The sequence below is a fragment of the Micromesistius poutassou genome (assembly GCF_964030765.1).
Source record: "Micromesistius poutassou genome assembly, chromosome: 8".
Lineage (NCBI taxonomy): Eukaryota > Metazoa > Chordata > Actinopteri > Gadiformes > Gadidae > Micromesistius > Micromesistius poutassou.
Window position 1 is genome coordinate 2512159 of NC_140278.1, and position 14441 is coordinate 2526599.

The following is a 14441-nucleotide window of genomic DNA, read 5'->3' on the forward strand; positions in this document are numbered from 1 at the left end:
ACTAGCTTTGGCCTATCGCCAACCCAAATGTAAAACCTTGCATGCAGTTTTCCCCTCCACCCACACTCCTCTAAAAATAGGTGTGAATATGTCTGGAGACCGATGTGATTGGGCCCCGGTTACCTGAATGTCGCCATGGAGCCCACAGGCAGCCTCTCTGTAAAGTCTGATCGTTACCCTCGATTCAGTCACTGGTTGTTTTTTTTAAATGTCATCTTGTAAATCTTCAAACATTGTGTTCTAAAAAAGCGAATTAAGGTTCTATTTGAATTTACATGAACGTCATTTGTTTTTGCCTCCATATACACATCAGTTTATGGAAAAGCCCTTGACAGTCTGCAGCAAATGGCTGGCATATACACATATACACTACCGTTCAAAGGTTTGGGGTCACTTAGAAATGTCCTTATTATTTAAAGAAAAGCATTGTTTTATCATGAAGATAACATTAAATTAATCAGGAATACAATCTAGACATTGTTAATGTGGCTAATGACTATTCTAGCTGGAAACGGCAGATTTTTTATTGAATATCTCCATCGGTGTACAGAGACCCATCTCCAGCAACCATCACTCCTGTGTTCTAATGGTACATTGTTGAGCTCATCGTGTTAAAAGGCTGATTGAAGATTAGAAAACCCTTGTGAAATTATGTTAGCACAGCTGAAAGCTGTTGAATGAAAGTGTGAGTTTTCATGGAAAACATGAAATTGTCTGGGTGAACCCCAAACTTTTGAACGGTAGTGTGTATATATATATATATATATATATTACACATCACATCAAAACATACATGTAGGCAAATGTAGAGCAACCTGAAAAATAATCATTTGAATCTTTTAAAATCAACACAGTTCATGTCAATGCATAATAAAGCATGTATATAAATATCCTCTTAGAATAATAATTAAGCAAAGTACATTTGTACAAATATATATACGTTTATATCATTCGCGGAATGCATTGTCCGCATGGGGCGATGACGTCATGGAGGTTAAGGGTCAGGCCTCAGAGGTCAAGGGTCAGGCCTCAGAAGTCAAGGGTCAGGCCTCAGAGGTCAAGGGTCGCGTCTCAGAGGTCAAGGGTCGCGCCTCAGAGGTCAAGGGTCGCGCCTCAGAGGTCAAGGGCCATGCCTCAGAGGTCAAGGGTCGCGCCTCAGAGGTCAAGGGTCGCGCCTCAGAGGTCAAGGGTCGCGCCTCAGAGGTCAAGGGTCATGCCTCACAGCTCCGTCATGAGGAGCGCCCGCAGAATCTTCTCCCGGTCCAACCGCTCCTCTCCGCTGTACACAAGAGAACCAAGACCAGCCATAAGACACCCAGTGAGGTACAAACACACTCCACTAAGACCAGCCATAAGACACCCAGTGAGGTACAAACACACTCCACTAAGACCAGCCATAAGACACCCAGTGAGGTACAAACACACTCCACTAAGACCAGCCATAAGACACCCAGTGAGGTACAAACACACTCCACCAAGACCAGCCATAAGACACCCAGTGAGGTACAAACACACTCCACCAAGACCAGCCATAAGACACCCAGTGAGGTACTGAACACACTCCACTAAGACCAGCCATAAGACACCCAGTGATAATGTTAGCAAAGCAAAGAAACTGTTCCCAGGCCAGCAGCAGAGGAGAGGGGAGAGAGGAGGCAGGAGAGAGGAGGCAGGAGAGAGGTGAGGGAAGAGAAGAGGGGGAGAGAGGAAAGAGGAGAGGAGACAGAGGAGAGGAGAGGAGGGGAGGGGGAGAGAGGAGAGGAGAGGAGGGGGAGAGAGGAGAGGAGAGGAGGGGGAGAGAGGAGAGGAGAGGAGGGGGAGAGAGGAGGGGGAGAGAGGAGAGGAGAGGAGGGGGAGAGAGGAGAGGAGGGGAGGGGGAGAGAGGAGGGGGAGAGAGGAGAGGAGAGGAGGGGGAGAGAGGAGAGGAGAGGAGGGGAAGAGAGGAGGCAGGAGAGAGGAGGGGGAGAGAGGAGAGAGGAGCGAGGAGGCGGGACAGAGGGGGTGTACCTGTCGTTATGGGCAGCGCTGTAGGGGATTAGGTGTGGGATGGAGCTGCGGTAGAACGAGGGGGACAGGTTTGGGGAGGGAGAGAGGGAGGGACAGCGGGAACTGCCAAGCTCCAATGTTGGCATCTTATTATCCACCTGTAATACACAAGCAGGTACATGAACACACACACACACACACACACACACACACACACAAAAACACACACTCACACACGCACACACACACACACACACACACACACACACACACACACACACACACACACACACACACACACACACACACACACACGCACACATGTTTTTTCTGTGCAAACAATGTTCCTTTTGCTTAATCATACTCATGGGACTGGATTATGTTCTACAGAAGTACAGTGACAACATTAAAGGAGAGATAGAGAGAAAGAGAGAGAGAGGGGGAGAGAGACATGTCTTTGAGGTGTTACCTGAGGGTATATCGGAGGCTGTTACCTGAGGGTATATCGGAGGCTGTTACCTGAGGGTATATCGGAGGCTGTATTTGTCTGTCTAATGAACTGTTGGAACCAGACTTGGTGGCACTTTCGGCCGATATCGCTGCAAGGGCTTCTGGGAGATTATCCTCATCTTCATGGTTACTGTCGACCAACCAGATCATTCACCACAAATAAAGTCAACATTAATCCCACGTAACACATAGAGTTATGTATGAACAAAGATGCCCTGAATTCAAAGATCAGGAAAGCAGTTATCTATTTCATATGGTCCAGCCGGTTAGGGTATTCCACTCTCAGCCGAAAAGGTTCTGGGTTCGATCGCCGCAGTCCCTGCAGCCTATGAGCAAGATACATAACGTCCTAGCTGCTCCTCAACAAAGTGTATCTGAGTTCACTGTGAGTGGCTTTGGATAAAAAAGCCTCTCCTTAATAACTAAATGATGGAGACACATGGAGGTCAGTGTCTTATCTCTACTTACAAGCTGTACTGGCGGACCAGGCGTTTCCTGCGGTTGGTGTTGATGTTGTAGGAGTTGGGGTGGGGTCTGTCCAGGGTCCGGCTGTAGTCTGACCAGTGAGGGCTCTTCTCTACCGTCAGACTAGATGCAGCCGAGTCTTGAGATGAGCTCTGGTATCTGAGGACACACACACACACACACACACACCCGCACGCACACAAACAAACACACTCAAACACATACATGAACACTCACACAACACAGTCCCAGGCACACGCACACACACATACACACACACACACCGCCCCGCACGCACACACACAAAAACACACGCACATACATAAACACACACACACACACACACAGCCCAGCATGCACACACACAAACATACACAAACAGTAAACAAACAGTCCCACGCACACACATATACACAGAAATATATAGCATACAGGTACAGATAATAACACACTTTTATACAACCACATGCACAGTACAGCGCAATCAACTACAATACAGGCCTTTCATTGGAGGTGTCGCTGGAGCCCTGCCCTCGCGGAGTGGTGGGAGGCTCCTGGCGTGTCACACACAGAGAGGGGGGATGAAGAAAAGGTTATCTTCCAGGAGCACCTTGTTAGTGTGTCAGTGAAGTGCACGCCTCCCGCATGTCTGGAGAGGGGGAGGGGCCCGGGGAGAGGGGGAGGGGCCCGGGGGAGAGGGGGAGGGGCCCGGGGAGAGAGGGAGGGGCCTGGGGAGAGGGGGAGGGGCCCGGGGGAGAGGGGGAGGGGCCTGGGGAGAGGGGGAGGGGCCCGGGGAGAGGGGGAGGGGCCCGGGGGAGAGGGGGAGGGGCCCGGGGAGAGAGGGAGGGGCCCGGGGGAGAGGGGGCTCACCCTGAACGCGGCCTCCATCTGGGCCTTGAGGATGTTACACTTGAGGTGGTCCGGCAGCAGGCGCGGGGTGCTGGGGGGGTGCAAGGACTTCTCAGACAGCTGCTTGTCCTCCGCCTGCCGGGGGGGGGGGGCAGAGGGAGAGGAGGCGGGAGATTACAGTGATCCCGTTGGATTGCGTCCCAAAAAACGGAAATAAAGAAATAAAGATGAAACATGAAGGATTAAGTGTGTGTGTGTGGTGTGTGTGTGTGTGTGTGTGTGTGTTTATGTGTGTGTGTGTGTGGTGTGTGTGTGTGTTTATGTGTGTGTGTGTGTGTGTGTGTGTGTGTGTGTGTGTGTGTGTGTGTGGTGTGTGTGTGTGTGTGTGTGTGTGTGTGTGTGTGTGTGTGTTTATGAGTGTGTGTGTGTGTGTGTGTGTGTGACCTTGTTGTCGATGTTGATGTGAATCGAGGGCCAGGGGCTGGAGTCGCTGTCTGTCTCCAGAGCCTTCCGGAGGGACTGAGAGACATCCAGACCATCGCACGGACGAGGGGAGGCTCGGTGTCCTGACACACACACACGCACACACACACACACACACACACACACACGCACACACACACACACACACACACACACACACACACACACACACACGCACACACACGCGCACACACACGCACGCACACACACACGCAAGCACGCACACACACACGCGCACACGCACGCACACACACACACGCACACACGCAAGCACGCACACACGCACACACACACATACACACATGTAGACAGTATATTAAAGAGGAAGTGCTGACTAGCATGTGAAGCCCAGCAGATGGTCTGGGGGGGGGGGGGGCTGAGGATTACAGAGTTCCTCAACTTTATATTAGTAGGCCTACAGCAGATTTAGCTTCCAACTTTTCTCTGTATTCACAAACATACTTTTCATTTATTAACTTTCTTGTAGAATTTTTAAATTTAATAGAGCCTATTAAATATATTTTACATTCAATTTTACATTCAATTGTATTTATTTATTTGTTTATTTGACAGGGACAATGCACCGTTCATTAGCAGTGCCAGAGTTAGCTATAAGCTCATTTGCATCTGTAGCAGGAGACAGAGGATAACATCTCTGTCAAAAGGGACACTGAAGTATAAAAACAAGAACAGTAAAACACAACAACACAATACGAACAATAAAATCACAACATTTAGGACACCACAACAACAAGAACATCAGCACAACATGAGGACACCAAGACAACATGACATCACAACATTAAGACAACAGTCTATGCATGACTGGTACATGCTTGGGTTGATTTCAGCCATGATTTTATCTTAAATTTAAAACCAGCAAAGGTGTTCCACTCTCTTATCTCGCTTGGTACTGAGTTCCAAGACTTTGTGGCTCTAACAGAAAATACGCATGTGCCAAACTCTGGATCTCTGGGCCCCGTTTCCCGATAACAATGGATCCATGCTCGTACGATCATTCTTACGAAGGATCTTTCGATGCTTCGTAAAAAATTTTCAAGCTTTTCCCGAAACTCCTCTTAACATGAACGCGCATGCACTGCTCTTACGACGTTCGTAGGCTTGTAGCTGTCTACTGGCACGGTGCTGAAATGGGCTCTGTAGGAGGGGGAGACGCAAGAATGTTGTAAGATTAAAATATATTTTGTGATATAAATAAATATCTCCCGATCAAGGCCAACAGCAGAGTAGCCTACGAAAAGACTAGACTAATATGAATGCTACAAATATTAAAACACAATTGATTAGGTCTAGGCCGACATATGCTAGCTATATCAGTCCTAATCCTGAACGCACCATGTGTACATTTTTTCACGGCATTTTCCCCCCTGAAATAATTACATATTAGAAAAATAAAAATGTATTAAAATCTAAATGTGCTGATTTCTGAAACATGCTTTGTGCTGCAAAGAGGGCAGACTTTCTCTGATTCCGGTTTCATTGATTGGCGCACACTCTCTAGTCTAGAATCTTTGGTGTAAACATTAAAAATGCAACGTTCCATTAATTCATTATCATTCAAACGCAGAGGCATTGACACGGATATTGCTGTTGCTGGTCTAGATCCTGCCCATATTGTTGGGCAGGGGTATGATGGTGCGGGCAATGTAAGCGGGAAAGGCACGCATTGCAGCAGTTTCCCAAAGCAGTCCACGTTCACTGCAGAAACCACGTTCTCAACTTGGCGTTTATGCACTCCACTAAGGTCAGGGATGTTCGTAACTGTCTAGACACAGTCCAACAAATAGGTGAACTTCATCACAGCCTCACCGAAGCGCCTACAGTGCTTTATGGCAAACAATCGCAACAAAAAACACCTGCAGAAATTCTCAGACACCCGCTGGTCTCAGCATGATTCATGTAGGCTACAGTATGTCTTCTGTCATTGATCAATATGAGGACATTTTAACCACGATGGTTGAATTAAAATCAGAGGGAGACAGCAAGTGCAGCTCGCAAGTGACCTCCCACGCGAGTTATATTTTTATACGAGAGATTTTATTATATGCCTTGTGATAGGGTTGCCTTGCGAGGTGGAGATCGGTACATTTATTTTTGAATTTTAAATTGCTGCAGTAAATTATATTTTTGTTGACTTCTAACATGTCGCTGTCTTTGATGTTTAAACAGTAGTCTACGAGTAATATATCGGCAGCAACCACTGTTTTGGGGGTATTGCGAAATTGCGCCAGCTGGACATTCAGTGGTATTGGATGACGTGTTTTAATAAAACACATCCAATACACGGAATGTCCAGCTGGTGACTCCACTGAGGCTATAGTAACGATGCTCTTAGCGCTCTACGAGTGCCCCTGGATTCCTCGTTAGCTTCGAGGGTTTTAACGACGTTCGTTACGCAACGATGCTTTCGGTAAACGGTGTGAAAACTCTACGATGCTCGTACGATAAACTTTACGAACCACGTAGGCTAACGATGCTTTCGGGAAACGGGGTCCTGTGCTGCTGTACTGCACAGTCCCCTCTGTTGGACGTTCTGGTTCTCCTCCCATTGTCTGAGCGCAGTGACACAAACTCATTAAATGCTGGAGCGGCCAAATCATTCATTAATTTATAAACTAAACATACATCAGCTAGAAACACAAAACTGTCAAAGGTCATGAGGTTGTGCCTTTGAATTATTTTACAGTGGTGATATTTGAATGGCTTTTTGTCCAGTAGGCTACCTTGAGTGTTTGTTTGTAAAGTGTTTGCAGTGGAGCAAGTGTTTTTCCAGTTTGTGACCAGCTTGTTATACAGTATGAGATGTTTGTTGTTTATTGTCAACTGTTTATTTTTGCAGCCACGGATTTTGTGCGTTTTCAGGGCTGCCAACTTTTGGGTTTTGGCCAGAGTGAGATTCTGTAGAATCTTGTAGGCCTAATGCATACCTTATAGCTTTTTTTTTTGCCGTGAGAAATTGGATGTGTGGCGTGTGTGCGTGTGTAAACAGGCAAAAGCGTATTTCACACGGTGAAACCGTGAGAGTTGGCAGCTCTGACCGTTTTGATGTCTAAATCATCAATATGTAGCCAACAAGACAAAACCGATACGGTTTACAGACACACTACCTCGCCCGTGTGTGCGTGTACTCAACTAGTGTTGCTGTGTGTGTGGCAGAGCGTGTCCTGGCTGTGTGTGTGCCGCCGGTGGTGATGCTGGTGGATCTTCCCAGCATACGGCGCCTCGTTCTCCTCCACGCTGAACTGGTGGTCTGAGCCAGGACCGCTGAGAGGAAAACTGAAGACGGCACACGAACACAGAGTCATAACAAACTCCCTCCCCCCCACCCCCTCCGTCTCCATCGCTAGGCGCTGAGTCACGGTCGTCCCCAACCTAATAAAAGCACTCGAGTGCATTTGCCGATCAACTCTTTCACTTCCTAATCAGAGGATCAAAGATACATGTACATTCTTCTGTCTTTCTAATTTCCAATGAAAACTGATACGAAGAGATAAAGAATAGAAGAAACCACACGGCAATTTTGCGCTTTATATATTGTCGTAAGTGCAGGATGAATGACATCCAAATCCATTTGCAGTTGTGTTTACGTTTGAGACAGGGAGATTGGTTGACATGGCTTTAAGGCATACTGTGATTGGAGTAAACATTACAAAGCTGAGAAGACCCTCTGCATCATTCAGATAGACCCTGATGTAAACAAACGGCTGGCTGCAAACTGGTACTACATTCTGAGAACACATCTGGAGGAGAAAATGAATCCTTACACGCATGAAAACACATCAGAAAAAGTGGTGATCTACATTTGGTTTTTAACCTCACCTGCATAAGTTACTACTGATATCAGCACACAAGCGTCCTCAGGCAGACGAGAACACATTATTTGAACATAGCCACATAGCACAAACGATCACTTTACATTCAAGAGTCCTGCATTCAGATCCCAGTTTCATGACGAATCAACACAAATACAAAGGCCTGAAACTTGCCCATTCCTATTAAAATAATGATTTGCACCCACATATTAAAACTATTCCAGCAAGGACAAAGAAAACTACACAAGCAATAAGGACAAGGTGAAATTATAATAGTTCCTATATTGGCCTCTATTTTGGCCCCCACTAAAACCGCTTTATTTTGGAGGATGTGACACAAGAGGTGTGGATGACCATGATGATGATGATGTCACTGAAGATGAAATCTCCATTGATTTAGAGTCCAGCAACAAAGCTTCTCTCTTTGGGGTATTCTCTTTTGTTTTGTCTTTGGAAACAGCTGGACTCCAAGCAAGCCCAGGTCAAAGGTCAAAGTGCAGTCATGACCTTATCCCTGTAAACCACACTGATGGACCCTGGGAAGGCGCCGCTGGTTCGCTCCGGCACGGCTTGGGAGTGAGATGGAGGAAGATGATGATGAGGATGAAGATGACTATGGCCGCTCCCCTCCTCCTCCTCCTCAAAGACACTCTCACTTGGAGCCCTGAACATGACAGGAGATGAATGAACGAATTCTTAAGCAGACATGCAGACAAACAGACACAGAAGGAGACAGACAGACAGAGAGAGAGAGACAAGAAGACAAGCATGACAAACGCAAAGACAGGAAAACACAGAAACGCAGCTGGACCAGTGGACAGACAGGCGGCGAGACAGACGGACAGACATGAGCCCTGGCCGGGGGGGGGGGGTGAGAGGCGGACAACAGAGAGCTCGTGCAGCGGGCATCAGAGAGCGGGAGAGGGCAGGCGTTTCTATAAATAGACAGCTGACCTCCAGCGCGCCCCATCTCTGGACCCCCATCGGACAGATGGTGGGTAAACAAAAATCTCCACCTCACACCCCCACATATATTCATTGGTATTTTCAATACAGCTCCCGTGAATCCCTGCTTCCCCCCCAGTTGTGGGGGCAAATTGAAGGGATGGTTCAGAGTAAATTCACCCTTGGGTCCTTTGCAGCATGACATCCAGCCAAACACCCCCGCCTCAGATGCTCTTTTCCCTTGGTCGAACATCGGTGAGGTTAAGAGTAGCCTGTAGGCTCAGTACTGGCGCTAATGGAACCTGTCCTTGTTGTCAATACATTTCTATGGAGTGTTGAATTCACTCGATCTTTCCTTACATTTGTGAGTTTTGCGGAGGATCCCGGAAGTGGATGGAACCTCGCTTTCCCCAAATCCCGGAAGTGGCATCGTCGCAGCGGCTTCAACTGTGGTGACAGTTGAAGCCGTGTTATTGTCAATAAACTCCCGGTGCACTTACAAACTTCACAATGCCTCGTTTTATGAGTGCAGAACCTATTTGTACTACTGACGAAGTGTGGTAACATTCCACGCATTATTAGCGGGATAATTTCCGAGATACAAGACAGGTTCGATCAGCGCCAGTACTAAGCCAGTCGGCTGAAAACTCTTAACTTCACCGATGTTCGACCAAGGGAAAAGAGCATCTGAGGCGGGGGTGTTTGGCTGGACGTCATGCTGCAGAGGACCCAAGGGGGAATTTACTCTGAACCATCCCTTTAATATATCCGCGGGGGTGAGATGGGGATCGGAGCTGACGTTCGTGGAGGGGATCCCCTTACCTGTGCGGGGGCGTGAGCCCCGAGTGCTGCAGGTAAACGGGGGGGCTGAGAGCAGGGTGGGGGGCGTTCCAGGCCTCATGACCCAAAGGAATGTTACGCTGGTACTGGAGAGAGAGAGGGGGGTGGGGGGGGGGGGGGGGGGGAAGATTGATTAACGAGGTATTAAATATGAATCAGGGTACTCTGGTTTTAATGACGTGAGCGCTGGCGATGGTGGTCTTACCGGATGGATGCTAGGGTCAGGGGAGCTAGGGGGAGAGAGAGCAATATTATCCTCACGGTTAATGGTCAACTAACACACAACTTGATTATACAGTGGCTATCACGACGGATGGGATGGCAGATCGGATCTGTGTGCGTGTGCGTGTGCGTGTGTGCGTGTGTGTGTGTGTGTGTGTCTCTCCAGTCGGAGGAGACGTCTCTAACAAGCAGCTATTTGAGGAGGGTGTTCAGAGGGTGGGATTGAGCTTCTTGGATTTCCTGGACTGTAATTGTTTTTATTTTTAGGAGCTACGGGTTTAGGTTAAAACACGGAGGACCGCTCATTTAAGAGCAGGGGGTGAGGGGGTGTGTGCATGCGGACCCGCGGGCCTGGTGGACTCACCCGATGTGCAGCGGCTTAGCGGGAGACACGCCTGCAGACGACCCCCGACCCAGAGGAGAGGGGAGGAAGGAGAGAGGACATTATAAAGATTTATTTTTGAAAAAGTGGAAAGTGTGGAAGACAGAGGGGAGGACATGCAGTAAATGACCCAGGTCGGATTCGATCCTGGGTCTCTGCAATTAGGACTGTGCCTAATATATGGTATGCGCCTTAGCCCAGTGCGCCACCGGGGCGACCAGGAGAGAGGACATTTGACACGTGGTTGTGGTCTCAATTACCTTTTGTGTTCAGAGCCTTGTGAGCCAACGCTCAAAAGCCTCAGGCCTCATTTGGAGGCCGAGTCCCGCTCCCGCTCTGGCACCCCCAGGACAAGGCTTGGACAATCCTTGGGGTGTCTGAACACACAACCCCTAACCCCAACTCCCTGGGGTCTAAGCAGTCTACACACGACTGGAAGGCCTTTTATTTATTGTTTCACCACACAGAGCAGGAGGACCATGGCTGACCAGGGAAGGCTGTGTACAGCCTAGTGTGTGGGCCCAGAATAGCCCCGACGGTGGTGGACGAGGTCTGCTTTAGAGGAGGGGGCGGCGCGTGAGCCCCGGCGCCACAGTGGTGATGCCGAGTACTACAACAACATGCCCTGCACCGCCTTCACACCGACCTCAGCTTCAGTGTCTGCTGAACCATACGCTGCTATCCCTCAACACAACTTCCACCAAACATGGATCACACACTTCTTATTCCAGTTCCTGATCCTCATCATGTCATGTTGTTAAATCTATTAGAAGGGGACAGAATGAGGTCTGATTGTAATTGTCTGCAGGGGGGGGACAGAGTGAGAGCTGTTTAGTAGGCCACCAGACCAAACGTATGATACTGGGAAGTATAGTTAGTGCACAGGAACAGAAGGAAACATGTTAAACAACGTTTCATTTTAGATTGGGTTGTCATTCTAATTTTTATTTTTATTTTGTTACATCTAAACGTGAATACATGTTGAGAGACCTCCCAATAATCCATATGAAGGGACCGACCTTTGCCCCCCAGGGAGTGTGTTCTGGAGGGGTATCGCTTGCTGGGTCGCCGTTCAAAGGTGCTGGCCCGTCTCATCCGACTGCCGTGAGTGGCCTGGTACTCCGTCTTCCCACTGAGACGCACGGACAAACAGAGAGACAGGGAGAGAGAGAGAGAGAGAGAGAGGCAGACAAAGAGACACACATAGAATGTGAAAAGGTCAAAGGCATGCCTCTTTAGCGAGGCGTCAACGTGCCGCCGGCCTCAGAGCGATACCCTCCTCACCACAGACGCACAGTGCAGTGATAAGTCTCTATATCATGATGAAGGTTTCCTTTAGAGCCAAACACCAAGGAATGGTTTCGGTCTGCCCTTCTACGGCAATAGGTATAAACCCCTAGTCTCACGTTGAATATGACTTTGTACTAATGGCCGTGGCGTTACCATAGAAACTGATGTCCTGTAGAACACCCCCCCCAAAAAATAATAATAAACCCTGCCACGACCTAATGGTCTTTTTTTGATACTTGGTGTTGATTTACAGTATTGCCAAAATCAAAACATAGTCACTGAACGGTTAACAACCGTGCAATAAATCAGGCCGGGGCTTGCATGTGGTCTAGATGGAGGGGCTATCTATACATGTCTGTATTGATTGACACACGAGGCTGACATGAGGATGTGCGCAGAAGCAATGCAGCTGCCACTCACTCGCGCCTTTTGACAGAGCAGGCTGCAAGGTCTGGTCTTTATTCTCAGCCCGGATAATAGTTTGACAAGCACAAAAACAAATAACATAAAGAGAACATTTCTGTCACCATAGGAACAGACCCGGGTAACCATAGATACACCGTAACCATAGCTACTTGCTCTTTGTTTTACATGACACACGGTTCCACCTATGCACAGGAGGCGCCGCGGGCCGGGTCTACCGTCTTAGCCGGCGGCCGCACCCTCCCCTCCGGTGGGACGCCACTTCCAAGGAGGGCCGCGCTGCTGGCCAGCGGGGCGGCTCAGGACATGGGGGGGGGGCGTCCTCTGGGCTCTAACCTGAATCTGAAGCGCGAGCCCAGCCGCGTGAAGTCACTCTGGCTGGCCTTGCCCGTGGCTGGCTGCCGCAGCCGGAAGAAGGCGTGGCTCTCCACCGCACACTTCCACAGGTGCTTGCAGTTTTTAGAGCTGTCCAACTGGAACACAAACGTGTGCTCCTGCTCCCGGCCCTGAAAACACACACACACACACACACACACACACACACACACACACACACACACACACACACACACACACACACACACACCATCTGCTGTAGGTCTGGGCTGAACAGGAGTGCTCTTCTATGGTATTGCTTGCATTCAGGGCAGCCCCCCCCCCCCCCTACAGACACCTACCTGGTCGTCATCCTCCACCACCACCAGGGTGAGCCGACTCTTTTTGAAATCCAGACGGGTGATCTTGGGCCTGGGGGGGGGGGAAAGAAGGCCACAGACACTTAGCCTTCAGGGGCCATCGACACGTGAGCGTTTCCATTGCACGGTGGGAGAGAGCAGCTGCTACCAGAAGAAGAGGCCGATCTTGCTGGAGCCCTCGAACACCAGGATGCCGGTCGGCGTCAGGCCCAGCGCGTACTCCCCTCCATCGCGACCCTGAGGACACCACCGGGGGGGCGGCGGGGCGGCGGGGTCGGAGGAGGAGGAGGAGGAAGAAGAAGACAAACAAACAAGACAAGACACAAATCAGACCTCACAGCCGCTCCTGGCAGACGACCCACAGCACACAGAGAACAGAAGCCAGGGTTTACACAGAGGGAGAGGCGTGTGTGTGTGTGTGTGTGTGTGTGTGTGTGTGTGTGTGTGTGTGTGTGTGTGTGTGTGTGTGTGTGAGATCATGGCGGCGATACTGACAGACGGGAACACCAACCTTGACAAAGTGCATGTCCACGCCGTACAGCTCCAGCCATTTGCATTTGTTGAGGAAGCAGATCTCGGCCTGCGACGGGCTCTTGCCTCTGTGGGGGGGCGGGGGCGGTGGGGGGGGCAGTGGGCGGGGCGGGGCACACAAAGGAGGGTTGGGTTTCTCACAATCTCAAAATGTGGCTTTCCCCGCGTCGCGTTAGGAACTGCGCTCATGCCTTTTGTCATTATTTATCGTACTGGCCGCTGTAATTTCAGAGGAGCGGATGAGTTCAGGGATCAGTCGGTCACAAGGAACGAACCCCCGTGGACAACTGTTCACGGTGTGTGTGTGTGTGTGTGTGTGTGTGTGTGTGTGTGTGTGTGTGTGTGTGTGTGTGTAACCCCTTGCTCACTGGAAGGGGTTGGGCCTTAGTATAGGTGTGCATGTAATCTCATTGGATATTGTAGCCATCAATCTACAGGGGGTGGGGTTAAATACTGACTGGATTCAATCAAGACCCATACAGCGATTATCCCTATAATCCTTCACACAGGGTCAGAGGGAGAGAGAGAGAGAGAGAGAGAGAGAGAGAGAGAGAGAGAGAGAGAGAGAGAGAGAGAGAGAGAGAGAGAGAGAGAGAGAGAGAGAGAGAGAGAGAGAGAGAGAGAGAGAGAGAGAGAGAGAGAACAGCGATTCACTTGATGGGAGCTGTGTAGCCTGAGAACAGCAGAGGTTGAGCGGTTGTCCAGTTCCCCAACAAACAATCCAATATTCCACCAGAGCAGATGTTGGTCGCGCTCCAGCAATGGGAGAAACGCCACGGCTGAGAATGGCCCCGGCGAGAGGCAGCCCACTCACAGGCTGCTCTCACAGAGCAACAGACCCATTGTCATCATGACTGGGGGTGTCGAGGAAGGAAAAGCCAACGTCCTCCGGGGTCTTTTCTCGCCAAATGAAAACACCCGACCCTAGACCAATAGACGTCCTCCCACAGATAACCACGCCCCCCCTCACCTGAGCTCCACCCATTT

General features: G+C 49.6%; 1 protein-coding gene across 1 annotated transcript; it reads right to left on the minus strand.

Annotated features, from left to right (window-relative positions):
* Positions 1-1218: 1218 nt before the first annotated feature.
* epb41l4b (erythrocyte membrane protein band 4.1 like 4B) lies at positions 1219-14441 on the minus strand (the record flags this gene model as incomplete). The annotated part of the gene is made up of 17 exons (XM_084471854.1): positions 1219-1279; positions 2008-2144; positions 2506-2626; positions 2965-3120; positions 3463-3515; positions 3832-3945; positions 4255-4376; positions 7448-7590; positions 9894-9997; positions 10117-10141; positions 10498-10528; positions 11535-11647; positions 12565-12734; positions 12906-12975; positions 13072-13160; positions 13435-13522; positions 14425-14441. Coding segments are annotated over 17 exons (1614 nt in total), but the record flags the coding sequence as incomplete, so codon positions are not given.